The sequence below is a fragment of the Calypte anna genome, chromosome 6 (genome assembly GCF_003957555.1).
Source record: "Calypte anna isolate BGI_N300 chromosome 6, bCalAnn1_v1.p, whole genome shotgun sequence".
In the NCBI taxonomy this organism is placed as follows: Eukaryota; Metazoa; Chordata; class Aves; order Apodiformes; family Trochilidae; genus Calypte; species Calypte anna.
In genome coordinates, this window is record NC_044252.1 from 33,596,425 (window position 1) to 33,624,382 (window position 27,958).

At 44.6% G+C, this 27,958-nt stretch overlaps 1 protein-coding gene across 2 annotated transcripts in view; it reads left to right on the forward strand.

Annotated features, from left to right (window-relative positions):
• The window catches only part of PTPRE (protein tyrosine phosphatase receptor type E), a 68,495-nt gene extending 40,836 nt beyond the window's left edge, over positions 1 to 27,659 (forward strand). The window contains exons 1-20 of one of the 2 annotated variants that reach the window (XM_030453500.1): positions 1,994 to 2,021; positions 2,179 to 2,288; positions 3,334 to 3,436; positions 3,661 to 3,734; positions 5,314 to 5,450; positions 10,026 to 10,116; positions 10,629 to 10,705; positions 10,829 to 10,865; positions 11,677 to 11,774; positions 12,865 to 12,984; positions 13,916 to 14,076; positions 17,092 to 17,227; positions 17,673 to 17,822; positions 18,474 to 18,567; positions 19,251 to 19,327; positions 20,207 to 20,341; positions 21,414 to 21,539; positions 21,919 to 22,079; positions 23,133 to 23,268; positions 24,502 to 27,659. In XM_030453500.1, the coding sequence (XP_030309360.1) occupies positions 2,186 to 2,288; positions 3,334 to 3,436; positions 3,661 to 3,734; positions 5,314 to 5,450; positions 10,026 to 10,116; positions 10,629 to 10,705; positions 10,829 to 10,865; positions 11,677 to 11,774; positions 12,865 to 12,984; positions 13,916 to 14,076; positions 17,092 to 17,227; positions 17,673 to 17,822; positions 18,474 to 18,567; positions 19,251 to 19,327; positions 20,207 to 20,341; positions 21,414 to 21,539; positions 21,919 to 22,079; positions 23,133 to 23,268; positions 24,502 to 24,576 (2,091 nt within the window). In that variant the 5' untranslated portion in view covers positions 1,994 to 2,021; positions 2,179 to 2,185 and the 3' untranslated portion in view covers positions 24,577 to 27,659. Of the gene's footprint in view, positions 1 to 1,993; positions 2,022 to 2,178; positions 2,289 to 3,333; positions 3,437 to 3,660; positions 3,735 to 5,313; positions 5,451 to 10,025; positions 10,117 to 10,628; positions 10,706 to 10,828; positions 10,866 to 11,676; positions 11,775 to 12,864; positions 12,985 to 13,915; positions 14,077 to 17,091; positions 17,228 to 17,672; positions 17,823 to 18,473; positions 18,568 to 19,250; positions 19,328 to 20,206; positions 20,342 to 21,413; positions 21,540 to 21,918; positions 22,080 to 23,132; positions 23,269 to 24,501 lie in introns of those variants that run through there. The other variant, XM_030453499.1, reaches the window with a different exon arrangement.
• The last annotated feature ends 299 nt before the right edge of the window (positions 27,660 to 27,958 follow it).

Sequence of the window (27,958 nt, forward strand, 5' to 3'; positions counted from 1 at the left end):
GGAGCTGAACATGAAGTGCCTGAGCCATTTACCCCCACCTGGCCATGGAATAAAGGCTGGAGGCAGCAGGATGTAAGGAGATAACAATGTCCTGTGTCCCTGGGCAGGGCTGAAAGCACTTCCCATGGCTTTTTCCTGATGGCAAAGCTGGGTTGTAATGACAGCTGTGTCTGCACCCAAACCTTTCTGATTTCATCAACAAGAGGCTTCTCCTGCACCATATGGTTGGTTTTTCTTTCTTGGTCTGCAGTGCTCTCCTACCTGCCTGTTCTCCCTGGAGAGGTGCTGTTCCTATTTTTAAATTTTATTTTTTTTTTAGCAGACTTATTTCCATTCTCCAGGATGGAAAATGCTGCTCTGTCTGTGGTGGGGGAGTTTTTAGGCTGACAAAGTTATATCCTGGAGATCCTGGGTGTGAAGTAGCTAAATAGCCAGGAATAGTAAAGCTTCCAGCATTGATGTCCTTGCAGCAGAAATAAAAAGGGCTTTGGAAAAAAAAAAAAAAGGATCCCAGGATTTCCATAATCTTTGTATTTCAGGTGTGTTTATTTCTGATAAATTCTGGGGCACTGGCTGGATGCTCAAGTTGTACTTCAGCACGTTCCAGAGGACCCATACAAGAGGTCTGGCATGGGGTTTGTGTCAGGAAAAGCCCCAGAACAGTAATTTAGGGAGAGAGGTTGATGTTGTTGAGCTATCTCAGTCTTTTGGAAACCTGCCAACAACCTCAATTTTTTTTTTTTTAATTATTTTATTTTTTTTAAGAGCTGGGTGTATTTAGCAGTGAGCCAGGGAACTCAGCTCTTCTCTGTGGAATGATTTCTTCCTAATTCCCTAAAATTGCTAACTGGGGTTTATATAAAACAGAGTGCTTCCAGAATTCCACCAGATCTCACTGAGGGTGTTTGTTTTGCTGCCCAGAAAAGGCACCATGACTTGCAGGTTTTTAGGACAGGTGATGGTCTTAAATTTGTCTTGGTTGCTTTTTGGTTTGTTGCTGTTGTTTTTTTTTTTTAATACAACCCAGGTTGTTTTTCCTACAACTCCTAAATTTGAACTTCTTATTCAACTCTCACAATACATGGAAAAAGCTGAGAAAATATCTTTAACTCAGCCCACATAGCCAGGGTGTAAAACTTCAGTAGTTGAGAGCAGTGCAGTCCCTTAACTGTGGTGACTGTCACGTGAAGCTAGAAATGGGTTTTTGGGGTTTTTTTATCTGGTTGGACCTGGCTGTGGTGATTTCTCCAAGCTGGAGTGGTTTGGAATAAGAGGATGGGTCTGCTGCCAACACAGCTGGGTTGCTAATACCAAACCAGGTCTGCACATGATGGTGATGCCAATATAACCTTGTATAAATTATTCATTATCTAATCCCAAGAATGGCTCAGTCAGGGTTAACCTGGCTGCTGACTGAGCCTGTTCCTGGAAGATGTGTTGTCTGCTGGAATTACAGACAGCAGGAAGAGGGATTGAAGGAGTAAATCTGCCAGCAGAAAGCTGGACTGGGGAGAAAAAAAGACATGTAAGAAAATAAAGTTTGAGGGTAATACTTTGTTCTTTCTTTCCTCATTATGAGAAAGAAAAGATTCAGCTCGATCCATTGAGCTTCCAAACTGTAAGAAGGGGAACAAGAATAAAGAAATGCTGTTAAGTGTGTGTAAGAAAAAGCTTCTTAGACTTTTTTTTTTCCCCTCTTAAGAAATCCCATCCTGAGGGCAGTGGGTAGGGAGCACTGTGAGCTGGGGCTCATGGGTGCAACGTATCTCTGAAGCCCCAGGTGAGGGATTTCTCCTAGAACCAGATTTTTGCATTTATTCTGGTACTTAGGAGTTTTCTTCTTACCCTTCCAACCTCCTTGCCCCAGTGTGTGCCCAGTGCTGAGCTTTATAGAGTCAGAGTAACTTTTCTGGCCTGAATTCTGTTGTTTTCTTTGAATGATGGCTGAGCATGAGGGTCTTGGAGTTATTTGGAAGAATTCTTGGTGCATGCAACAACTTTTCCTGCTTGAGAACTGACAGGTAAGGGATCAAACAACAGCAGAGTATAAAAAAAGTTTTAAAACTTTCCTCCTCTGAAGCAAACTGTGCTTTTTCTTTCAGTTTTGCTCTGATAAGAGGGGGGGAAAAAATGTTATTTTGACATGGAAATTTACTGTTTGCTTCTGTTTTCTTGCAGGTCCAGGATGGAACATTCCTGCTGGCTCCTGCTGCTCTGTGTTAGCTTTCTGTCAGCACAAGCTTTGCCTCCCAATGGAACTGAATTACCCAAACCAACAGCAACAACAAGTAAGGACATCCCTTCATTTGGGGGCTGGGAGGGGGGGTGGAGAGGAACTTCTGGTGAGGTCTGCTTGGTGGCATCATCCTGGATCTTTTCCCAGGACTTTGACTCGTGGGCTTCTAATCTTGCCAGCTGACCTCTGTATTGATCTCCCCAGGACTGGTGCTGTACACTTGGCTTTCTCTTTCCCCTCTGTGGGGAATGCAGAGGACAAGCTTTGGGGGAGAGGTGGAGAAGCATGGAATGGCTCCTCCTGGCTGGCCTGCAAGCTCTCCATCCCCATTCCATCATGGTGGGATCTCTATCCCCATTCCATCACGATGGGACCTCCATGCCCATTCCATCACGATGGGACCTCCATGCCCATCCCATCACGATGGGACCTCCATGCCCATCCCATCACGATGGGACCTCCATGCCCATCCCATCACGATGGGACCTCCATGCCCATCCCATCACGATGGGACCTCCATGCCCATCCCATCACGATGGGACCTCCATGCCCATCCCATCACGATGGGACCTCCATGCCCATCCCATCACGATGGGACCTCCATGCCCATCCCATCACGATGGGACCTCCATGCCCATCCCATCACGATGGGACCTCCATGCCCATCCCATCACGATGGGACCTCCATGCCCATCCCATCATGGTGGGACCTCCATGCTCATCCCATCATAGTGGGATCTCCATCAACAAGGGGCTCTGCCTGTTGTAATGCCAGTCCTGGTTGGGGGGTTTTGTTTTTTGGTTGGTTTTTTTTTTTGTTTGATTTGTTTTTGTCTTAGTGCTTTCAAAATGAATTGATTGCTACCAGAAATAAGAATTTAGCTAAGTTTAAAACACCCGAGAAATGGCTTTGCTGAAATCCTGTCCTGTAGCTGTCAGTTCCCTGGAGCTGGAGTAGAACAAGTTACTCATGTTGGTCCCAGTGTGTAAGAATATGAGAAATGGGAAAGGGAAGTAAATTCTTCATGGTATCACTTCCCCCTTCCCAGAGCAGGCAGTCTGTGTCCATCAGGTTCCCCATCTTCTTCAATCCACAGACTCTACAGAGGAAAACCATCTACACAGGGACCTCCTGACTTCCATGCTGATCCTGCTCCTGGTCTTCATCATTTTCATCCTCTTGGCTGGGTATTTTGTCAGGTAGGTGGGGTTGGGGCTCTTCTGTAGGGCTGCCTGGGGTTTCTTTGGGGATGATCTAAGGAGGAAATGAGCTGTGGTGTGAGGGGGAGGACAGAGAGGAGGCTGGGGCTGGGAAGATGAACAGAAAGAGTTTCTCCAGGATGATGTGGTTGGTGAAGGACTGGCTTGGGGTAAAGCTTGTTGCCTTTCACTGGAGTTACTGAGGGGATGTGTGTGTGTTTCAGGTTCAGAAGACACAGGAAAGCTGTTGTCAACTCTGGGGACAAGAAGATGCCAAATGGAATCTTGGAAGAACAAGGTATGGAGGGATTTGCTTGCTTTCTCAGTGTGAAGTTTGTGTATGCACACAGTTCCTTGCATATTAAGAATTCAGCTATATCTGCTTTTTATTTATACTGTAAGCCATAGGATTGTTGTTTAGGAGAAAATACTTTAAAAAATAGAAGTCCATGTTTAGGTGTAAGTATCTATAGTCCCAACTTACAGTTGTTGGCTTTAAGTAATTTTCACTTTGAGTTGTGTTAAAGCCACTATTCCTCTGGGAGAGTTTCTCATGCTCTTTATCTCTGTTTTAATGGGATGCCAGCTGGGATCCAGGTTTCCACCACTGTGCTCTTTGTATTCATGGAAAGAATTGTACTGTTTCTTTTCAAAGAGGGGGGGAAAGGGGCCCTGAATTCTTCATTAAATTAGTGGCAGGTTTCTGAATGTAAAGAGAAAAAGCAGGGGGGATGATCCTGGGCAGTGCTGTAAGGCACTGAAATGAAACCCTCAGGAGCTGCAAGTGTTTTGCTTTGGCTTCACCCCTGAGCTGGGTTTCTTTCTGTTAGCAGGGAGCCCAGGGAGTGGGCTGCTCTGTGGGGCTCAGTTCAAACATAGAAAACCTGGAAGAACCATCTGTTTCTGGCTTATAAATTGTTTTACCCGTTGCAAAGAGAGAAAAAAAAAATACTGATGAAAACAATTACATCTTTGTGCCTGTTCCCCATCCCTGCAGAGGGACTGAAGAGGGGTTTGACAAATGTGGTGCCAGTCAAAGTCAAACCCCTAAAGAGAGGCTTTGGCTTCCTCTTGGGTCAGTTTCTGTGCACAGGAGCCCTGGGAAGTGTGGTCTGAAGAATCCCTGTGGTGTCCCTGAGTGATGCCCTTGGGCCACGAGTGGTTTGTGCCAGCAGCAGGGTCAGATGGGGAATGGAGATGATGAGTGGGGTGTAGGGAAGTGCTCTGCCTTCCTGGTTGCTTTCAGTTGGAAATCAAACTTGTCTTCACTAGACAGTGACCACAAACATGGAATTACAGACTCCCAAATTGGGTTGGATTCATCCAGACCCAACCCCTGCCATGGGCAGGGACACCTCCCACAGCCCAGGGTGCTCCAAGCCCCATCCAACCTGGGCTGAGACACTGCCAGGGATGGGGCAGCCACAGCTTCTCTGGGAAACCTGGCACAGGGGCTCAGCACCCTCACATCATCATTATTATTATTGTTGTTGTTATTATGATTATGATTTCCCCTTCACAAGTGAATTGAGCCAGCAGCATCTCTGTTGGTAGATGGTAAAAGCTGTCCCTACCCCCTGCTCTTTGTCAACAAAAGGAACCTTCTTTTTTTTTATATGAAACTTTGCCATTTTTTATACAGAAATCATTCATTTTACCAGTAGTGGGTCTACTTAATCTATTGCATCCTCAAGCAAGCTACTTGGTTCTTATTTGATATAACTTGGGTTCTTATTTCATTTAAATCAGCTTTGTCACCCACTGAAGTCTCGTGTGAGAAATAAAGTTTTGGCATCTTCCAGCATAAAAACTTCATTTGTAGCTGGGAACAGGTCATTCTCCAGTGCCTTGAACACATATTGTCCTTGTCCTGACAGAACAGCAACGAGTGATGCTGCTCAGCAGGTCTCCCTCAGGCCCAAAGAAGTATTTCCCAATCCCAGTAGAAAACCTGGAAGAGGAGATCCGGATGCGCTCGGCGGATGAAGGGAAACTCTTCCGAGAGGAGTTCAATGTGAGTGCTCAGGAGCTGCTGGGCAAAAAGGGGGGGGATGCAAACCAAAACACCTTGCAGATATTAACAGGTCCTTTAGAAGTGGTTGGGATGTGGGGCTGGTGCTGGGGAGCCTTGGGAGGTGTGGGGGGAGCATTCTGGTGCTGTTTGGATGTGCTCTGTCACCCTGTATTGGGAAAAAAAGAGGAATATTAGGTGGCATCACCATGTCACACAGCAGAACAGTGCTATGTAACATGTTTGGCACTTGCTAATATTAGAGAAACATCTTTAAGTGTTGGTGTGGAAGCTGGAGAAGAGGAGAATTGAATATCAGTCTCTCTAGGATTGATTTTCTTGATTTTTCTGGAAACCTGAGTGTTTCACCTTTTTGGGGAAGTACTTGAAGATGACAGTGCTATGGCTTTTAATATTGTCCCAGTGAAGTTTTATTTATTTTTATTTTTAAATATTATTTCTTTTGTCATTTGACCTTTTGCTCTTCATTACCATCCCACTGCTTCCCTGTTAGCAGCACCCTGTGTCTGAGTGTGATCATTTCCCCAAAGTATCTTTGACTTGAAAGTTTTTCCTTTGAAACATTGCCTTGATCAGGCAGCAGATTTTATTTTCTGCCCCTAAACAGAGCTCCACTCGTGTGTGGTCATGCAGCAGAATCTTACCCAGAGGCTGTGGTGAGCTGCCCAGAGCTTGGTTTTTTGGGGAGAAACCCAGCATTGTGAGGCTGCTCCTGCAGGTCTGCATTTGGGGAGCATTTTCCAGACTTTTTTATTATTTCTTTTCACTTCCCTCCCTGGCAGGAGCAAGTTGCACAGAGCAGGAGCTTAAATGTCAAATCTGGAATTGTCAGAGGTGCTGCAAGCCTTGATTAGACAGTCTGCTGAGTTCCCTGCTTAATTGGTAGCCTGTGGGAAAACTGCAATTTGTTTGATGATATATTTAAACCACATAATTTCTTTGCCTCATCAGAGAGGGGAGCACTGTGGTGATATTTATCCAAGTCGACAAAGTGAATTTGGAAACAAGATGTGTGCTGCTGAGTTTTGTGTGTGTGTGTGTGTCCCTCCCCTCAGCTCCCCTCCAGCTCATTCCTTCTGTGGTTAGGAGCAGAACAAACTGGCTATTTTTTACTTTGAAAACCTGTTTTGCTTGGATCATTTTCTGCCCCGTGCTGCGAGCATGGGAGTTTGTCTGCACACAATTCCTGAGTTGGAAAACTGGGGTCCAGTCCCCAGAATTGAGTATTCAGAGCTGTGAGGGGCTCTGACTGATGGGGATGATGAAGTCTCTTTGATGCTTTATGGGTTTTGGTTTTTTTTTTCCCCTGCTGTATCTCCCATGGCTGCTTGTGTGGATATATGAGCTGTTTGCTCAAGCCTGGGAGAAGGGAAAATAAGGGTGATTGATGATGGAGCTGGAAGCAGAGAACTCTGCTGGTGCAGAACTGGGAGGAAATGGGCTGAGAAATCCCAACCCTTCAACTTGAGCATCCTTGTGATGGCCTCTGCTTCAGAGCATCCCCCAGCACCTGGAAGCCCTGACCTCAGCTCCATCCTCTCACCTCTCCCTGCCTCTCAAAGCTGTAGCTGCCAAATCCAGAGGTTTTTTGGCTGTTTCCAGAGCTGTGTCCTTAGCACAAGGGGTTGGCTGGGAGCTGCTGTGCCCTGGGGAGCCCTGGGCTTGTAAAAGATGGGGATGGGCTGGGGGATCTCTGCCTGTGGTGGGGTTTGCTTCTCACAGCCTGATGTAAGATGTCAGGGCTGAGGCATCGTGGGGAACACAGATCAGGGGCTTATTGTGCATTTGAAAGAGATTTAAACCAAAAAAAGGGAGTCCCTGGAGCCAGTGCTGGCCAGGCACGTGCCCCAGCCAACCAGGTTAGATCCCAAGTGATTTGTCTGGTCAGAAGAAAACCAACATAAATGTTGTCAGACAGAGACAGACAATGGATAGAAAGGATATTTTATTTACATGCCTAATGCTCTACTTCAGTATTGTGGTTTTGTCCTGAAAGCCTAAATCCCCCTTCAGAGGAGCCTTGAACTCCTTGCACTTACACACCAGCTGAAGGAGCCAAGGCCCATTCTACCCTCACTTGCTTTGGTTTTTATTTGATTTCTTTGTGAGCAAAGAGCAGCAGGAAGAAGAATGTGTGCTTTCCTCACAGGAAAAAAAGAGAAAAATATTTAAAAAAACCCCATTCCTTTCTGTATGGTTCCTTCAAATAAGCCTGACCTCTGCTTACCATCTACCATGCAGGATGAGCTGGATGAGTTTGGGTGTTTGTAGTTCATGGTGGATGTTTGAAGTTCCTGATGGGTAGTTTATTGCCTTCATTTTCAGGCTAATGTCTGGAAGCCTTCCTGTAACACTTTGCCTTTGAAATTTTTATTTTGACTTGATTAAGATGCCCCTGAGGTTTCTTCAGGAAGGGGGGAAAAAAAAAAAAAAGAGAGAAACTGAGCTGATGCTGGGGTAGGTTGGGTCCTTTAGGAGCTTCAGAGAGATTTTAGGACTCCAGTGGTGACAAAGCTGTGGTGGCAGCAGATGACCCAGTGCCACCAGGACTCATCAGCCCCTCGTGACTCGTGGGGAGAGGATGTGATGAAGCATCCGTGGTGATTCACATCCTCCCCTCTGGAGATGGGTGACAGCAGTGACACGAGCCCTGTCCTGTCCTGGGGGACAACACCCACCCCAGACAGGGCAGCCTGACATTAGGGGGTTTTTGGGGAGGTGTCAGGTACAGGGGATAGAGAGAGGTTTTGCAGGGATAAACACTTTTCAGGCTTTTTTCACATGGCGATGCACAACTCGTGTGACTGCTTATTGGGGATTTGTTGCCTGTTCTTTTGCAGTTTGAAGAAATCCTGTGTGAAGGGCTAATTATTTCCTCTGATGCAAAAGAGAAATTAAGTTTCTGGCCTTTCTAATGTATTTTAATTAGCAAAACCATGGGCTTCACTCAAATAAGGAACTGAGCAGCTAAAAGATGCTTTATTTTTCGACTCTTTTTTTAACCTTCTCTCTCCTTTCTTTTACTTGCATTCACAACTTTAATGTTCTAAACTAAATAAAATCAATTAAAAACAGCCCAACCCACAAATACATGGTGCTGTTTCCTCGGTGGTGGTGGTGGTGTAGTTCTCCCCTCCACCCTCTCCTTTTGTCTGATGTCACCCTGACAAGTCAGAGTGCTGGGTTGAGGGGGACTTCCAGCCCTGCTGGGCACTGAGGATCCCAGCTTGGAGCTGTACACTCACTCACCAGTTTTTTTCCCTTCTCCAACGTGGTTCAGAGAGGGCAGTGGGAGGCAGAGGATGGGTGGGGGGTGGTTGTGGGTTTCCAAACCACAAAGCTTTTATTTACTTGGGTGGGATCTGACACCCCAACCCTGGGGTTTAGGAGCTCGTTACAAGAAATTTGATGAACCTGGGTTTGCTTTTCTGCCACTAGCAGAGAAGGGGCAGCTCCAAGAGCAAGGCAGGAGGCTCATGGCCTCTCTCGTATCTTACTGATATCTGCCTGGGAGCAGAGTCCAACCCCCCCCTGGCTCCAACCTCCTTTCAGGGAGTTGTAGAGAGTGATGAGGTCTCCCCTGAGCCTCCTCTTCTCCAGCCTCAACACCCCCAGCTCCCTCAGCCTCTCCTCACAGGATCTGTGCTCAAGTCCCTTCACCAGCCCAGTTGCCTCCTTTGGACCTGCTCCAGCACCTCAATCTCCTTCCTGAGCTGAGGGGCCCAGAACTGGACACAGGACTCAAGCTGTGGCCTCACCAGAGCTGAGCACAGGGGCAGAATCCCTTCCCTGGACCTGCTGGCCACGCTGTTCCTGAGCCAGCCCAGGATGCCATTGGCCTTCTTGGCCACCTGGGCACACTGCTGGCTCCTGTTCAGCTTCCTGGCAATCCAGACTCCCAGGTCCCTTTCTGCCACTCTGTGCCCAGCCTGGAGCTCCCCATGGGGTTGTTGTGGCCAAAGTGCAGGACCCGGCACTTGGCCGTGTTGAACCTCATCCCGTTGGAATCAGCCCTTTCCTTTTTCCATTGGAATCAGCCAGTTTCCTTCCTTTCTGCTAGAGCTGGGTCCTGCAGGTCTCAGCAAGGTGTTGGACATTTTGTGTTTTTAGCAGTGAGCTCTTGACAGTCAAGCTCTGTTTCTATTATTGAGCCAACTGGTGCTGCTCAAAGTAGCTCTGGGAGCAGCGTGGTTGGGTCGGGGTGCCCTGAATCACCGCAGCAGATGGCAGCTTCACCCAGTGCCTCCCAGTTTCACAAGTTCCTAAGTAACTGCCATCTCTGCTGGAAAAAGGACTGTTTGGGGTTTTTTTTCTTTCTTTCTTTTTTGTTTTCCCCCCATAAAACTGCTGAACTATTTTCTGTAGTGAAACCTGCCAGGATGTGGTTTCCCGTTTTAGAGGAGTGAAATTTATTGCCAGAGAAAAAAAAAATAAAAATGAAAAGATGTTTAATTTGTTGGCTGCAAGGCAAGATGTATAAATGCAGATATTCCCTGAACTGTGTGCAGTCAACAGTTATCTGTTTCCTAACACATTGAATTTTATTTTTTTTTTCAGTCATTGACATCTGGATATGTGCAGGGAACTTTTGAAATGGCAAATAAGGAAGAAAACAGGGAGAAAAACAGATACCCCAACATCCTGCCATGTAAGATGTTACCTTTTCTTTTCAACTGGATAATTAACTGTGGCACTGAGTGTGCTGGTAGTGGTGTTGACTTGCTGAAAATATGAACATAATGTAATTTCACTTGTCACAAAATGGTCTTTTCCCATTCTTTGTGTAAAACTGGGTTTGTTCTTGCATGTCTCTAAGCCTTGAGCATCTCCTGGTAGGTTTTTTTGTACCTTTATTTGGAGAGAGGGGGGTTCTGTCAAATTGCAGCATGTCAAGTGGGTATTTTAGTGCCTCAGATTGAGTTTGGGCAACCAAATCTGAAGTTTGGGCTTCCAGTATCATAGAGCTGTAGTCCTGCTGACCTCCAGGTGTGGGAGCAGAGCAAGAACTTTGTGGGGAAAGGTTCTTGATGTCAGCTCAAAGCTATGTGGGGGGTGAATGGTTGGGGAAGTGTGTGCTTCTCCTGGCCTCCTGCTTGCAAAGGAGTCACAAGTTTCAGAGTGATTAATGTGCAAATGTGCTTGTGATGTGTTTTCTTCCAGATGATCATTCCAGAGTCATTCTGACCCAAATCGATGGAGTCCCACCCTCAGACTACATTAATGCCTCCTATATAGATGTAAGTTGACTGTTTGCCACTGTTGGCCAATCTGCTAACTTTGGCTGTGAATGAAATAAGAATTTTTCTGCTAGCATACGTTGGCCTTACATCTCTTACCTGCTCTGATATTTATTTCCTCAGGGTTACCGAGAAAAGAATAAATTCATAGCTGCACAAGGTAATTTGTTCTCATATCTCTGCTCTCTGCCTCTCATTGCTGAACATATTTAATTTTAGAAGTGCTTTAAAGGTTATTCAGCTGCAGATGGTGGCCAAATATGAGGTGGGATTTAGAGGTTACAGTTAAAATGAAATGAAAGTCAGTTTGAGGTAACCTGCTGCCTTCAGACCCACAGATGCTGCTTTGAGCAAAGAGAATCATCCTTCCCCTCCACCCCCACTTTGCTTCTTGGTTTGGTTTTGGGTTTTTTTTGTTTGTTTGTTTCAATCTGCCTGCTGAGGGTTTAAAAATTGTGTCTCCTGATAATGCAGTCTCTTGGTACAGTAATTGGTATTTTCACAGGGATTCTTGTGCTGTACTTAGACATAAATTATGTTAACTTTGCTTTGTGTCTGAGGCCATGGTGCCAAATGCTTCCCCAGCCCTTCAGAAAATCCTCCTGGCCTGCACCCTCTGATCAGCAGCTCTTGGAGGGTTGTTCAGTGTGGTCCTTGGAGCTCAGCATGGGGCAGGTCCAGGGTCAGGTTGGATGGGGCTTGGAGCAACCTGGGCTGGGGGGAGGTGTCCCTGCCCATGGCAGGGGGTTGGGACTTTATGATGATCCCTTCCAACCCAAAGTATTCTTTGACTTTGTGGAAGAAAGTATGATTTATTAATTATTTTTTGAGAGAATTAAGTGTTGCATTCCAAGCCTGAGGGGTCTGTAATAAGCACAGCTCTGTGTGGGCACCCAGCATGGGGGGATGGCGGGTGTTGTTGGTGCTGGTCCCCATCACCCCTCCTGAGTGACACTGTGCTCTGTCTGCAGGACCAAAGCAAGAAACAGTCAATGATTTCTGGAGGATGATCTGGGAGCAGAAGTCAGCTGTTATTGTCATGTTAACCAACCTGAAAGAAAGGAAAGAGGTGAAGAGCTTTAGCTTTACTCTGGGATGTCTCTGTGAGGGTGTTCTCCAAAAGCACCCGTGGCTGCTCGGTGTCTGGCCAGTCACCACTTTCTCATCCAGTCCTTGTTGGCACAGCTGCATCTCTACTCATAAATGGAGTTTGCATTTCCAGAATGCCAATTCAAACGTGTAAATCTGCAGGGAAAAAAAAAATTCTGGCAGCTAATTTAGTCCTGTCCCCAGCCCAAACCAATTCTCGTGCCTGTGGTTTGATCTCAGCATAAAGCTGTGCTTGCTGGGTGGGTTGGGTTAGAAATCAGGTTAAAAACTTGATTCATTTTTCTGAGAGTGAGCTTTCAAAATTCCTTCTGGCATATGCACAGAACAGCTCAGAACCCAGCACCTTCTTTCTCATGGTTGTGAGGCTGTTCCCTCCTGCTACCCCCTTGCTCCTCGTGCGTGTCTCACTCCTCCCGGGGTGTCAGACAAGAGGCATGGAACATGGAACTTCACACCTGCTTCAGAGGCTTGAGAAGCTGAGTTAAAGCAGAGAAGAAATATGTTATCAGAAATTTTTCTTTCTTTTTTTCCCCTTGGGGACAGTTGGCCACACTGAACGTTCTGTGTCCTTATTTGAAATACCCATAAATTCCTTGAGAATTTATAGTTGAGAAACAAAACTGGTTGCTCTGGTGGCTGTGGGAGTGAGGAGAGGGAGGAGGTAGAAGTCACCCTCTGCCTTGAGAGCCTGGCTTTTCTTTTCCTGTTAAATCTGGGTGTTCCTGATGTCTCCAAATGAGGACTGCCTTGCATTTCTTGCTGACAACACCTCAAGCTTAAAATTTAAGAGTCAAGAAATTGCAGTCCCTGCTGTTAGTCACCCCCTAACAAACCAAGCAAGAGCTGGTGAGGTCTGGCTGGGTTACAAAACAGCTTCAAAGCTATTCTCACCTTTTCTGCTTAAATTTAAGGGCTGAAAGCTGTAGCAAAGTGTTAAAGTGGTGTTGTGCTTCTGTCCGCTGCTTTGTGATAACCTCACCGTGTTATGTGTGACCACATCTGAACGACAGCAGACTCAGTGCTATAAAACTCACTGTGTGTTTGTGCAGGAAAAATGTCACCAGTATTGGCCTGACCAAGGGTGCTGGACCTATGGAAATATCCGGGTGTCAGTGGAGGATTGCATCGTGCTGGTGGACTACACCATCCGCAAGTTCTGTGTGCAGTCTGTGAGTAACAAGAGTCCTCTTCCTCCCACCCACTCTGAGGATACTGAGCCCCTGGCCCAGCTTTCCCAAAGAAACCCATCCCTGGCAGTGTCTCAGCCCAGGTTGGATGGGGCTTGGAGCAACCTGGGCTGTGGGAGGTGTCCCTGACCATGGCAGGGGTTGGGACTGGATGAGCTTTAAGGTCCCTTCGAACCCCAACCAGGCTGGGATGCTGGGATGATCCTTGCTGAGTGTGTGTTGAGATGGGGTTGGTTCTCTGCTGGTGGAGACCAGGGAGCCTCACAAAACCACTTGGCTTTCTCCAGTTTGGAAGGAAATGGCCTTCAACCTGGCAAGCAGCCTCCAAGCTGGTGAGACAGAGCTCCTGCCTCACCTTGAGGACAGGCTGTGGTTAGTGAGTGCAGGTAGAACGATGCTGAGCTTTGCTGTAGTTGCTTCTGTAGCATCTTCTCTGATTTTGAAGAGTAGGTCAGGTGAGGAACCCACCAGTGGTTGGTTGGGCAGTAGAGGTGCAGCCCTTCTTTTATTTTTCATGCATGATATGGCACAAGCTGGCACGTGGCATCTCACAGGGATGTGGATCCTGAATGTTTGGGGTGCATTTTGTGAGTTTCATCTGAGGCTGCCAAAAGAAGGGTCATGAGGATTTTGTGAGTTGCAAATGGTTTGATTTGATCTGCCATTAACACAAATTGTGAGTCTTGCTCTTTGTAATCCCATTTTGGGATTATTCCAGTTTTCACTGCAAAGCTGCACCTGAATAATATATTCTCCTCTGCGTTGGTATTTTACCTGCACTGTAAACTCCTAATCCTTGAATGGGGCTCTGAGTGCTGCAGGAATTAAAGCTCTAAGGAACCAGAGCAGTTTGTTTGTGAATCTTTGCAGGAAAAATGAAACCTCAGCCTCTGAGTCTCTGTGTTCCCCACAGCTTCAGGATGGCTGTAAAGCTCCAAGGCTCGTCACACAGCTCCACTTCACCAGCTGGCCTGACTTTGGGGTGCCTTTCACACCTATTGGGATGCTGAAATTCCTGAAAAAAGTCAAAACACTGAATCCTGCCCACGCTGGACCAATTGTGGTTCACTGTAGGTATGTATGTGCTCTTCAAGTCTCTCCAAACTTGGGCTGGAGGTGTGATAGCAAGGCTGGATGTTGATTTGCTGTTCAGAGACACCAGAGTTTGTGTGTTTGTGTATTTATGTACATAAATATGTATTTATATACATAAAGGGCAATAATATGTTAGGGTTTTTGACATGCCAGGGTAAACAGCTTTAAAAGGTCTGTCTTTGCTGTCACTTTAATGCTGAAACAGAAGTTGTTGGTTTGTTTTGCTGTTTCTTTTTGTTAACCATGAGTGATACCCAGTGTTTGGTATAAGTGTCTTCTTTGTCAGAAAAAAAGGCTTTTTAATGCAAATCTCTGGCCTTTGCCACTAAATGGCCCTCTGAGAATTCATCCCCCACTTCTCCCACAGTACAGTTGCACTTTGCCATGTCAATTGGCCTTTAAATGCTGGAAAAGTTTTGAAGAAAGCCTTGCATTGAGGAGACACAAGTGCTGCAATTTGAAAAATGTGCTGTGTGCCAGTGCAGAGCTCAGACCCCTCCTTCAGCCACACACACACACAAAGTCCCTGCTATTAAAAGCTTCTGCTAAACTCTCTGAAATCTTACATTAATGGCAGCACAAACTATAACTGCTTCCTAAAAGAATAATTGCAAACTCCCCAGCAACTGTAAGCTCCCAGATGAGCAAGAAGTATCAAGGAGCAATTGTCAGAGTGAGGTGGGAAAGGAGAAGGATGGCAGCTTTGTCTTTCTGGGAGGTTGGTTTTAAGGAAGGGGTTGTAGAGTCAAACGTTTGCTTCTCTTTCTCTTGCTCATGTCAGACACCTAAAAATACTCCCCAAGAATCCTTGAAGGGTGGTAGTGCAAAGGAGCATGTTTGTCCTGACCAAGCCAGCCTTTTCCTTTCTTCATTTTCATCCAGACCTGGCTAGGATTCATCTTCTCTCCCAGGTGTCACACGTAGGAGGCTTAAAGAAATGCAATAAACAGAAGAAAAAGAAGATTTTAGTAGCCTCACATAGTCTTTCCTTTGAGAACCCCCCAATGTTTCTATAGCCTTTTGCCATGATCTGTTCTGTGGGGACTTGTCCTGGGCTTGAGCTTTGTTTTGCACCAGCAGGAATTTGTGCAGCTCGTTTAAACAGCAAAAAGTAGAGGCAAAAGAAAGGAAAAGACAGGTTACCTTCCCAAAAAACCCAGCAGAGATTTCAGTATGATGATCCAGTGGGATGCACACCCTTGGTGTGTGAGTGCTGGGAGTAAAGACCCCGAGGGGTGACACTGAATTTCCCTTCCCGTTCAGGATGTGACACTATTGAATTGTTGAAAAAAGGAGGAAAGGGAAACTCATGGATAGTGAGTAACCATCCAGTTTTAGTGAGCTCTTGCCAAGTTGTCACTTGGTTGTTCTGAGCAAAAGCTGCTCAAGTTGGCATCTGCTGGAAGTTCAGAAAATGCTGATTGAGTGTTTGGAAGAACTGAGGCTGGAAGGCAGGGGGGGAAATTCCTGTGAATTTATTTGTTTGTCCAGAAGTTTTCAGAAGTGTGGGGTTTTTGGTGAGCAAAAATGAAAAACTGAGGAGTAGCTGAGTGAGGGCTGCACCTCAGGAGGTGAAGGATGGGTGAAATCGGGGAACTTCCAAAGCAAATGCCCAGGTTAGGGACGTTTCCAGCATGTGCCAAGAGTGTGCAAGGAATGAGTTAAGTTCTGCTGGGAGGTGACTGACCTTGGAACACAGGGAGAGAACAAGATGGGTAAAAAAGGGATTGTACCTGCAAAGGGAGATAAGTGAGGAAGGGAGGGACAAGCTGAGCATGGGGCTGGGTGGGTGACAGCTCAGGGGACTGAGCCATGAAGGACAAGTGGGAATGGGAGCCAGGATGGCTTCCAGGATGTTATCAAGAAGAGGAAAATAGCTGTGAATGGAGAGTCAAGGACTTGGGGTGGACTCATCCAGGTGGCAGAGGTCAAATATGAGTGAAAGGAAGCAAGAGGGCAGGCAGTGTTGGCCGTGGTCGGGAGGGAGCTGTGGTGGCCCTTGGTCAACAGCCACAGAAGAGGGGCCAAGGGAACCAGTGGGCTGGGAGCACTGGGCTGGGTGAGGAGGGAGAGGAGGTGGTGATTAAATGGGAATGTGGAGGCAGAAGGTCACAGGGGGCTTGTTCACAGTGGAGAAGTTGTCTGGAGGTTTGGTGGAAGGCCATGGTGCTGCCTGGGTCTGCTCATCATCATCATCCCTCTGGAGCAGGAGGGCTCAGAGGCTTTGGTTTCCTGTGACATTTGCAGTCAGAAGTGTGTGTGTACACATGAACTGAACTGTATTATGCATGCACTCATTTATTGTTGTTTTCCTGGGGTTATTTAAAGCCTCGTGTTTCCTGGCCAACAGTTGACCTGAACCTTTGGGCATGCTGGGATGGGGGGAGAGGTTTTTGTGGTGTTTCAGGAGGTGCTTGTGGACACTTTCAGCAGTTGCTGGAGAAAGTTAAGCTAAGAGAAGGTTAAAGGAGAGCTGTGAGTGCCCAGCACAGGATGCCATGCCCTTTTCCTCTGAGAGGAAGAGCTGAAAGTCGCTGGCGTGGTGGCATTTCTAATGATCGTGCTCCCTCTCCTGGCTGGTGAAGGTGATTTAAAAACTCATCAGTTTTGGGCAGTGTTAGGAGGTGTAGAACTTGGAACAAGTAATTCCGACTCGTGACAGCAAGCTTTCAAGTGAGCTAAAAGTTATTTTAAAATATTTAAAATACCATCTCAGCCTGAATTATTATAGGTGATCCAGCAGGTTTTTTTTTCCAAGGGTCTTTTCTGGTGTAGCATTGATTTCATCATCTCTGACCTGTTAAGAGGTGACTTTTTACCTTCAAAAAATTCAACCCCTTTTGTTTGCTGCTGTCACTGCAAAGGTGGAAACTGCACCTCCATCTCTCCCAGTACCTCGGTCGGGTGTAAACAGCACCAGCTCTACTGCTGTCACTGCTGTAGCAATTCCTAGCATTTAATTGAGCTTTTTGTTTTGTTGTTTTCCTGTTGCAGTGCTGGCGTGGGTCGCACGGGCACCTTTATTGTGATAGATGCCATCATAGACATGATGCACGAGGAGCAGAAGGTTGATGTCTTTGAGTTTGTGTCAAGGATCCGCAACCAGCGTCCCCAGATGGTTCAGACTGATGTAAGTGGGGGGGATCTGTTGCAAGGACAACTTTGGGGGCTCAAAGAAGAACATTCTTCTGGGTTTCCACTCCTTGATGTGCATCCTCACCACGTTTCCCCGTTCTGTTGCACGCCTGGGTGGTTGGTAAATGGACAAAGCCCAAGAGAAGGAGTTAGGGGCATGTTGGGGCTGTGAAGATCACCCTAAGGCAGCTTTAGGTTTCCCCATGCTCAAGAGGGTGGATTTTAGAGAATGTAGGTGATGCAGCACTTACACAGGATAAAGCTTAAAGTATATTTTGATAATTAGTAGCATTAGTTCTGATCGTTAGTATTCATTTGGGAATTGGTGGGTTAGTAGGCAGACCAAAGGGCAGTGCCTGATCTGATAGTTTCACTTCCTTGTTTTGCAGCGTGGCTCATGTGGCTGGTTTGGGATTTGTTTGGGGTTTGTTTGTTTGCAGATGCAGTACTCCTTCATTTACCAAGCCTTACTCGAATACTACCTCTATGGTGACACAGAGCTGGATGTGTCATCCTTAGAAAAACACCTCCAGACATCACAGACTGCAGCACCAAACCTCGTCAAAATAGGGCTAGAAGAAGAATTTAAAGTAAGTGTCAAAGGATTGCTAAGGGTGGGAACATTTAAGCTAAAAAGGACACTTGGAAAGCAGGAAGAGTGGAAGCTTAAAAGAAATACAAAAGGGTCTGAAGGGTTAAATGACAGATGGGTGTTAGCTGGAATTCTCTCCTTTTTGTTTCATCATATTGAGAACTGGGAAAAGAAAGGGACAGTAAAATGTTTGATACAGCAACAAGTTTAAAAAAAAATATATATATTTCCTGTCTATGGGAAGGAAGCAAATTAAAAGACCAAGTATTCTACTTTTTCCAGAAATCCTAAAGGTGTCTTTTTTTATTTTTCTGCCCACTGTGCCAGGAAAAAAAAACAACCCCAAACATTTGAGTGGCCCAGAAGCACTGAGCCCACCTACCCCAAGGAAAAGGTGGATCTGTGGTGTAGGTGTGAGGGGCTCTGAGGTCACAGAGGAGCTGAAAAGTGATTTCTCAAAGGGGCATGTTTCTTTTTAACATTTTTTTGCCAATATTAGAGATTTTATTGGAATTGAGATCCCCTTCTGAAACTCAGCACCTGGCAGCAGCAGCACAGTGCCTGCCAGTCTGCTTGTAGTTTGAAAATGAGGTTAATGTTGATGTGGACAGGAAATAGTTGCAGTCCTCATGTGTGTGTTTTCTTACAGAAGTTAACAAATGTTCGAATAATGAAAGAAAACATGAGAACAGGCAATCTGCCAGCAAACATGAAGAAAGCCAGAGTCATCCAGATTATCCCCTGTAAGAGAACAACTTTTTATTTACAGAAACAAGTGCTCTAAAGGCACAGCCAAGGGTTACTGGAACTCTCCAATTAGTTCCTGCACCTGCCTTAAAGGGAAGAAAGTTTTAACTTCACTACCTGTCAAATTCAAAAGCTGTTGGATTGCCCAAAGTTTTGGGGTTTGCTTTGCTTTTAGCTGGGACACATTCTTCTGGGTTTCCCTTGGGTTCTCTCATCCTTTTTGCAGGCATCTCTGCTCTCAAGTTGCTGGAACCTAATCTGCAAACAGCAGTATCTTCTCCTTAGGAAGTGTAAAGCCCTTATAAGGGGTCTTCAGCCAACTTGATGATTTGCTTTTTTATTTTATCATTACAAAATGTATTATGATCGGATATTTTGGGGCACTGGATTAACTATTTCAGCAGTTTCCCCTTTTAAACCCACCACAGTTGCTGTGCCATTCCTTCTGAAGCAGCACTGTAAAGTTTGCCCCTAGAAATGGAAGTTTCAGACCTTGCTGGCCATATCCTGGGGGAATGGAACAAGAGCAGAAAAACTGGAGCCCTCTTTCACACACTTACTAAGTCCCCCAAAAGATCTTTGAGGCATTTTGGCTTACAGAGAAAAGATTTTGTTGTTATTTTTCTAGATCAATGTACAGTTAGCAAAAGTAAAACTAGACTATTTTTTTTTCCCCCAGATGATTTTAATAGAGTGATTCTGTCCATGAAGAGAGGGCAGGAGTACACAGACTACATCAATGCTTCCTTCATCGATGTACGTATAACACATTTTCATCTATTTAAATTGCAAGTCCAATATTTTGCTGTTTCCCATAAGCCTTTTTAGAGAGAGACAATGCACTTGGCTCATGAAGAACACTGGGTGGGGTTTTTGGGTTTGGTTTACGTATTCCTTCTTCTTTTGTGTTCTCAATTTTCTTTTAAATGGTTGTGTAATTAAAACATTCTTCTCATTAGATTTCTAAAGTGAGGCTTTGATTAAATTCTGACAAAGAAGCAGTGAAACAAGTTAGCCCTAGATCTCCTATCTGACAGCTCCTTATCTGTGTTCAGGTTAATGGGTAGGAGTATGTGCTCTTCTGCCCTAAAAAGGGGAAAAAAATTCCTTTTAAGCATGAGGAAAGACTGCCATCACGTTTGGGTTAGGGTTCATGCCTCCATTCCTGACTTTGTTCTCAACTCTCTGCTGGAACCTGGGCAACCCCTTCCACCCAGGCTTATTTTTTTTTAATTGCAATCTTTTATTGCAATCTTCAATTGCAATTTTTAATTGCAATTCTCTGCTGAAGCAGTCAAACCCTTTAACTGGGAGGATCCTCCTCAGGGCGGTGCGGTGGCCGAGCTGCATCCCAAAACCCTGCTTAAACCTGGGTGTGAAATCCTTCCTGCAGAGTCCCATCCCTCCAGCCAGCACTGTGAGGAGCCACACAATCATATTGAGCAGGGTTGGGGACTTTTGGGGACATTTTTCCTCTGGTTTCTGTCAGCGAGCAGGAGGTGGGCATGCTGGGTGTCCCCAGGCCGCAGGCGCCATCACACAGGGCTGAGCCGCCATGTCCCCTCTCGTCCCCTCTGCCTTGCCACCTCGTCCCCTGTCACACGACATAAACCCCTCCTTGTCCTTCCTCGGCAGGGCTACCGCCAGAAGGATTATTTCATCGCCACCCAGGGCCCCCTTCCCCACACGGTAGAGGATTTCTGGCGGATGGTGTGGGAGTGGAAGTGCCACACCATCGTCATGCTGACAGAAGTGCAGGAGAGGGAGCAGGTACGTGTGTGTGTGTGTGTGTGTGTGTGTCCCCAGCCCCAGGACAAAGCTGCTGCTGCTGGTAACACCTCTAATGGTGGTGGGGGCACCCAAAATCAGCATCAGTATCAGGTAAAGGGACCCTGGGATGTTCAGCCTGGAGAAAAAGGTGAGGAGAGACCTCACTCTCTACTGCTCCCTGCGAGTTTGGAGTGAGGGGGCATTGGGTCTCTCAGGGAACGAGTGGCAGAATAAAAGGAAACAGCCTCAAATTGTGCCAGGGAGGTTTATTTTGGATATTAGGAACAATTCCTCACCAAAAGGGTTTTCAGGCCCTCACCCAGGCTGCCCTGGGCAGTGGTAGAGTCCCCATCCCTGGAGGGATCTCAAAGCTGTGGAGATGCTGAGGGACATGGTGGCCTTGGCCATGTTGGGTTAAGGGTTGACTTAGTGCCCTTAAAGGTTTTTTTCCAACTAAAACACTAATGTGATTCTATAAGCTGTTTGTTGCATGTTAATTCTAGCAATACGAGCTTTTTTTATTATTATTTTTTTTCCTTTCCTTAAAATGACCTCTTGCCTCACCATCTGGTGTGGGCTGGCACTGCTGCTTTTGCTTGAGTTGTCAAAACCCCCCCAAAACTACTGAAAGTTATGGTCTGTAAAAGGACCCAGATCCCATGAAACACACAGAATTCACAAGGGTACCCGAGTTGGAACAGCAGTTAAGGATCTGGGAACAAATGGATAAAGCTTTTGGCAAAACTTCCCTCCCTGTCCTGCTAGTGTAACCTCTTGTGGCTTATTCTGGACCTCACCTGGTCTGTCGTTAATTAATGAAGAGAATTACTTACTCTATTCTAATCAGTTTTAAAACAGCATTTGCCATCAACGACTATTACAGAAATATTTTATTTTATTACTGTATTGTTGGTCCTTAGCCTTTGCATTACCAAGGACATATCTGAGGACAGATTATGCTGCAGGTCGCATCCTCTGTCAGATTCCTGACATAGGATAACTGGGAAAGATAACACAGATAACTGGGAAAATAGTTCAAGGAACATTGACAATTCTCTCTCGATTTTTGCAGGAAAAATGCTGCCAGTACTGGCCATCAGAGGGCTCTGTAACTCACGGAGAGATCACTGTAGAAATAAAGAGTGACAGCCTGTTAGATGCCATCAGTGTGAGGGACTTTCTGGTTACGTACAACCAGGTAAGGGTTTTCATTTACAGGAGGGGTTTGCTTGCATTTGAAGCTATTTAAGAGTATGATTATGTTTTGTTGTAATGCTGGAATTCCTTTCTAAAGAGAAATGAGTCAATTTCATGGACTTGGGTTGTTCTAAGGGCACTTTGGGTTGGGCCTGATGAAAGCTTAATGAAAACACGTGGAGTGTGTCCTTGGTAGTGCCTGGATGAAGCAGTTGGGCAAATCCAAAGGAAAATACTAGAGGTAAATTGTCAGCAAAGTGGGTGGAGAATTCAGCAAGACAACTCCAACAACAGCCCCTTCTGTTCTTGGGGTGCTCCAGGTGTTCCAGGTGAGAAATGTGTTCCTGGGCTGGGTAACTCTGGTGTCCTCCTGCCTGCAGGGTAACCAGGAGAAGCAGAGCAGGCTGGTTCGGCAGTTCCATTTCCATGGGTGGCCAGAGATTGGGATTCCTGCTGAAGGAAAAGGGATGATTGACCTGATTGCAGCTGTCCAAAAGCAGCAGCAGCAAACAGGCAATCACCCCATTACAGTGCACTGCAGGTAAGGTTCACCTCTGCTTCCCAACCTCAGCCAAATGAAGTTTGAGTCGAATTTGAGAGTTATCTTTTTTTTTATAGGGAGTTGGAGAAAGGGACTCCAGTATGCAAAGAGTGGCACTGTGTTCCCATAAGATGAGATGTTGGGGTTTTTTTTTTTCCTCAGTTTAGTTTTCTGTGCAGTCATACTAAAACTTCTTAAATTAACTTTAAAAAATTCAGCTTGTATGAGCTTTAAGGATCTGTGAGCCTGGGACAAGGAGCAATAAAAAAAAATGGACTGCAAAGCACTGTGTGCTTACATCTTTTAGGAATAAATGAGTAAATCATGTGTGTGCATAGGTTTACTTTGTGTCCCACTCTTTTGCTAGTTGTAGCTCTGTTTGGTTATGCATCCACTCATGGGTTACTCTGGGAACTGCAGACAGCTACTCAAGTTGAGCTAATTCCAAACAAATCTGCACCCTCTTAGATTTGGTGTTTGTCTTTAATCTGATGAAAGTTGTTTTCTAAAGGGAATAACATGCCAAATACAATGTACTCATTCCTCCTCCGAGACTTTTAGTGTATCCATCTGAGCATACACACACTTGCACTTCATCTTTTCATAAGGCTTCTGCTTATCAGGTTGGGTTTAGGGTTTTTTTGTATTTGACAGAAGTGAGGTAGAAGCAGTGACGTGATCACGATTCACCTACTTATGGTTAAAACACATGAAAATTGAGGGTTGCAGAACAGGTGATTTTGGTTTCTTGCATGTACTGTAGCCTCACTTTGTGTTAATCTGTTTGAGATGCCTTAAACTGTGAGTCTTTAGTCTTAGTGAAGAGCCCTCTCTTTGAAGTCAAGAACCTTTCTGTGTCCCAGCCCAGCTCCCAGTTCATTTCCATTAATTCTGTCTCCCTTCTGGCACAGCCAGAGGCAAAATAAACACCAAAAAAAAAACCAAACCCTGAGCAGAAATGTGCTGGTGGCAATATTTGGCTATTCCCTATCCCTGTTATTTCTCTTTTTAACATTTCTCTCTGCCTGTCAAGCAAATGTGTTTGTGTTGCAGTGCTGGGGCTGGCAGAACAGGGACCTTCATCGCACTCAGCAACATTCTGGAGAGAGTGAAGGCTGAAGGGCTCTTAGATGTCTTTCAAGCTGTGAAGAGCTTAAGACTGCAAAGGCCACACATGGTGCAAACACTGGTATGATATTTAACAAGCCAGCTCTTTGTCAAAGGGTGGATGTTTGTAAATATCCTTGTGGGAGGAGAACAAAGGAGCTTTTCTTTTTTCCATTGCAGGTTGAAATGAATTATGTATGCAGGCAGTGTGTGTACAAGGGATTATCAGAAATCTGTGAGGGTTGGGGTTTTTTTTGTTGTTGTTTTTTTGTGCCATTTCTAAAAATACAACTTAGCTTAAACGTTCTGTGTCTGTTAGGAACTGGCGGCAGTGAAACCCAAGTCTTTTGAGTGTGGCAGGTGACAAAACATAGGAAGTAAATACCTTTTAAGTCATGTATCAGTTGTTCTTTCTTACCTCTGAAGTTCTGGGCTTAAATAGGCTTGTGGGTCAGTCCCTGAAAGGGAGAAATGGCTTAGATTTGTTTCAAGTCATTGACAGATAATTTCTGCAGCTTGGTCCACACACTTTTCCCTTACTGAATAAACATATAAAGATTGTTTTGAGACTTCTGTTTTTAGAAAATCTGTTAAAATGCTGGTGTTCTGTGTTTTGGTAGCAGCTTCCATTCAGCCACTTGGAACTTCTTTAGAAAGTTATTATTTTCAGGTAGATGTTTTCTCCCATACTACAGGGGTTGAAGAACCAGAGCTGGATTGTCCACAGTCACACTGAGACAAGGATGAAATATTTCTGTTGGGTCTCTGGCTCTGTGATTTCCTGTTGTTAGTTAAGGGTGTGATTGCCAGGGATGTTCCCAGCTGAGCCTATGGAGAGGCTTCTGCTGAGCTCCTCCTTCCAGCAGGGGTGAATTCAGGTGCCAAATCTGGTTATTATCAGTGTTCTTAAAGAGCTTGCAGTACACCACAGCAAGTGGTGTACAAGGTGTGTGTCTGCAGGATGGGACCCCTCAGCTCCAGGATGCAGAGGACTCCCCAGCAGGCTGACATAGCATAAATATTGCATTTAAATTCAGTTCCCTAGAAAGCTTTAAAAAAAAAAATTCACTTTAACTAACAGGCAGCAATCCCCCTGTGTTTGAGAAGAGGTACCATGGCTTCTGTTGTTAAAAAATCAACACTTCAGTAAAAGTCAGAACAGAGCAGCCTTCAGCTTCTTCTCCAAGTAGTGTTCCAAGTTAGAACGTGTTGCATTTGCCACTCAGATTTCCATAAATATGATTTTTCTCCAATGCAACCAAAGCACATTTTGATGCCTTTTTGTTGAGCTTTTGTTTTGTTTTGTTTTTTTTAGGAACAGTATGAATTCTGCTACAGAGTGGTACAAGATTTCATCGACATCTTTTCGGATTATGCTAACTTCAAGTGAAAATTCCTGCCTTATTTTTTAATTTGTCTGTATAAATAGTTGTATATGCTGTTAATTTATTCCATGTCATTTTGATGGTTGACTTTACTTGTAAATATGACCTTGTGTTTGCTCTAAAAAGTTGCGTTTGCTGTATAAAGTTATTTCTTAAATATAAATACCTTCTAAAGCAAAGTATAATGTTTCGATACAGTATATCACTATGAGATGGGATAGAAATCTTTATTCTAAATAGCAGTAAATTAATTATTGAGGGTTCTAATTCTTTGAATTTTTCCACTTAGAAATATTTATCAATAATATTATCTCCCAATCCTTGGAACTTTACACAGGTGATCAATATTTCATACCAAGAAAAAAAAAGGTGAGTTGTGGTACATATTTTTTAAGCTAAACACGTTTTGGCCATAAACCTTGCTTTCCTCTGAAAACAGAGGTTTATTTGGGGACACATTCTGATAACCTGCTCATGCTTATCTGTAATTATTTCCTAGATAGTCTCACTGAAAGCAAAGAGGCTGTTCAAGTGCTGTTAGTGAGAATGGTGTCAGAATGTGGCCCTCCATGTGTAATAGTGTACAGTCCAGCTCTGCAACAGAACTGCTTTAAAAGTCTCTTTTTAAGCACCTCCAGGTCGATGGCAGTTCCAGTTTGAGTCTTACTGTCAATAAGATATAATCACTATAACTACAGATGTGAATGTTTGATTTGATAGAGCTATCAAAGGCCAGGGTTTTGGGTTTTTTCCCTAATATTACAGCAGCTTAAATCAGCTTAGAAAAAGACAATAATGTAAGTTTACCACTATTTTGAGGTTATTTTGCATATCAGAAGAGTATATTTTTCAGCACCTGAGCTTGTCTACTTGAAGAGGCTTTATAGCCATGGGCAGAAATGGATTTAAAGCTTCTCTATATATGTGTGCATAGTTTCCCACTTCTTTGAGAAAAGGCAAAAAAGGTGGAGTCTTATTCTTTGGTTCCACCCTACAGAATAATCAACAGTATTTGCTAAAGTTATGACAAACAAACCAAACCAAACCCAGACATTTTACTAAGAGTGTAACACTAGCACTGTAGCAAAAAGCTCCTCTATGTTTTTACCCTCCCATATATATATATATATATTATCAAAAGGGAATGATTCCTTTATCTGAAAGGGATGTATGTCTGTGTATATAGATATATTTTTAATGAAAGTACTACTGAAAATATAATTGGTGAAATGAAGTTTTAAAGTCTTTATCATGGCCCTGAACAGGATGTGCTTGGGGGATTAGAAAATCCAAAAATCACAGGGCATTAGAATGTTGAATAATTAAAAAGTCTGTCTTCCACTCTGGAAAATGCATTTAGGAATTAACGAGCGAAAACTCTGGCAACACCTACTCTAATTCCATAACTAATATGCAAGAGTTCTGTCTTCTCCAGTTGGTTTGGGTTTTGATTTATTTTTTTTCTTTCAGTGCCAAACATAGAAGCCTTATTTAAAAGGAGCAACTTCCACTTATCATTTCACCCTTGTTGTTGCACTGTTTTATCCCCGTGGCCACTTTTTATTTCTGGTGACATTCTGTAACAATGCAAGGAGAGGGGAAGGTGCCCATCCCTCTCCATGTCACATGGAGACATTTCCAAGCACACTGCTCTGAACGCTGCTGTTGGCTGCTTCTTGTCTTCCCACCAATGCACTGCTGTATTTATTTGTACAGTAAATTATGCACTTAAAAAAAAAAAAAGGTTGTTTAAAGACTAAAAACCTGTGTTGTGAGTTGCTGTGGGGAGGTGCACTCGAGCTGCAGAAGGTGCTGAGTAATAAAATGAACGCTGGGTAAGTTTACATTCCTGCTGCATGCTGAGGTTTTTTCAGATTTTTTTAAAAAGCCATCAAATAAATTGGGTGTGGAACCCTCTGGAGTGGGGTTTTCAGTTTGCTCCTCTGGAGCACGGGGAGACTGAGGTGCAGTGATGACAGAAAACAAAGCAATGACATTCCCACCCTTTCCCCAAGGGTCTGCTGGTAGCCCCATTAGATCTGTTCCAGCACTTAGCCTGCACTTGGGAAACAATTTGCCTGTTGGACAGCCTTTTGGGTCCCTTAAATAAAAGGTTGGGTTTGGAGCTGCCCCGTGAAGCAAATGGCAGTGGGATGTGAGGTGTTTGGGGAGCTGTGGCTGAGCTCCACCTGCCCATGGGGCTGACTGACTGCTGCTCACAGCAAGGGGAAGTTCAGCTGGAAGCTAAGTGGGTACTCAGATTTTTGTTGCTAATGACATTGAGATGCCTAGGAGGAAGCAGAAATACCTGCAGTGTATTTCAGAACTCACAGATATAGCTACATATTGACTTTTTAAAAAAAAAAAATATATATACACAACTTGACAAGCCTGCTTTCCAGGGCTTGTGTTCAGTCTGCTGGCTGCAGCCTCCTAACTGGGAGCTGTATCTCGGGATAGGTTTCTATGAGTTTTCTTTTAGGTTTTCCTAGGTTCCATGGAGTGAATTTAAATGCCCAGTAGCTGATTAGAAGGTGTACATTCTGATCTGTGAGGGGTTTTGGTCACTGTGTGACTCGAATTTGTCTGTGTTCATGTGTTGGGTGAAGTTCCAGTTCACCTCAGCATTTAAGCATTGGCTTTTGGGCTTCTCTGTGCCACCAAACTTTGAAGCACCATAAGTTCTGTGGTCCTGAAGCAACCCCTTAAGTGCTTTGCTGACTTGGGCCTTTATGAAGAATGCAGGCTGTAATTCCAAGTGGTTTTTAGGGTCTTTTTACGTATCAGTTTTTTAAACTACTTTTAAAAGGAGCCCGACCACCTGCGTTCAGTGTTTTGAAATGTTTTCATTTCCCCAGGACCATTTTTTTTTTAATGTAAAGTTGTTGAAACTTTTCTGTATAACCAAATTGTATTTAATTTGTCAAATCTTTATAATATATGTGTGTATTATACGGTTTCAGCTATTACTATTTTCTTTTATTACATTTATAATTTGATCTTGCTGTGTTTTTAATGCCGGTGAATGTTGCTGAATTATTTGTATATGCAAATTTCAAGATCTAATACATTCTGATGCGAGAACAAAGCTGCGTTTTTATTCTCAAACAGCATTACTTCCTTTAAATCTTTTAATTTCATTCCCATCCTGGGTGTTCATTTAAATTTTAAGTATTCTAAAGGAGTGGAAATCCCATTATCTAGATAAATAATTTCTCAGTAGTTCCGTGCAGCTCTGTGGAAGTGGCATTGGGATTGGAGTTGGGAGGTGAGCTGACTGCACACCAAACCAAACCAAACCAAACCTTGCTGCTCTTCTTTATCTCAGTGTTCATCATCCCGTGGTGCACCAAGGTTTGGGACCAAAGTAAAAAGGGTAGCTTGAAT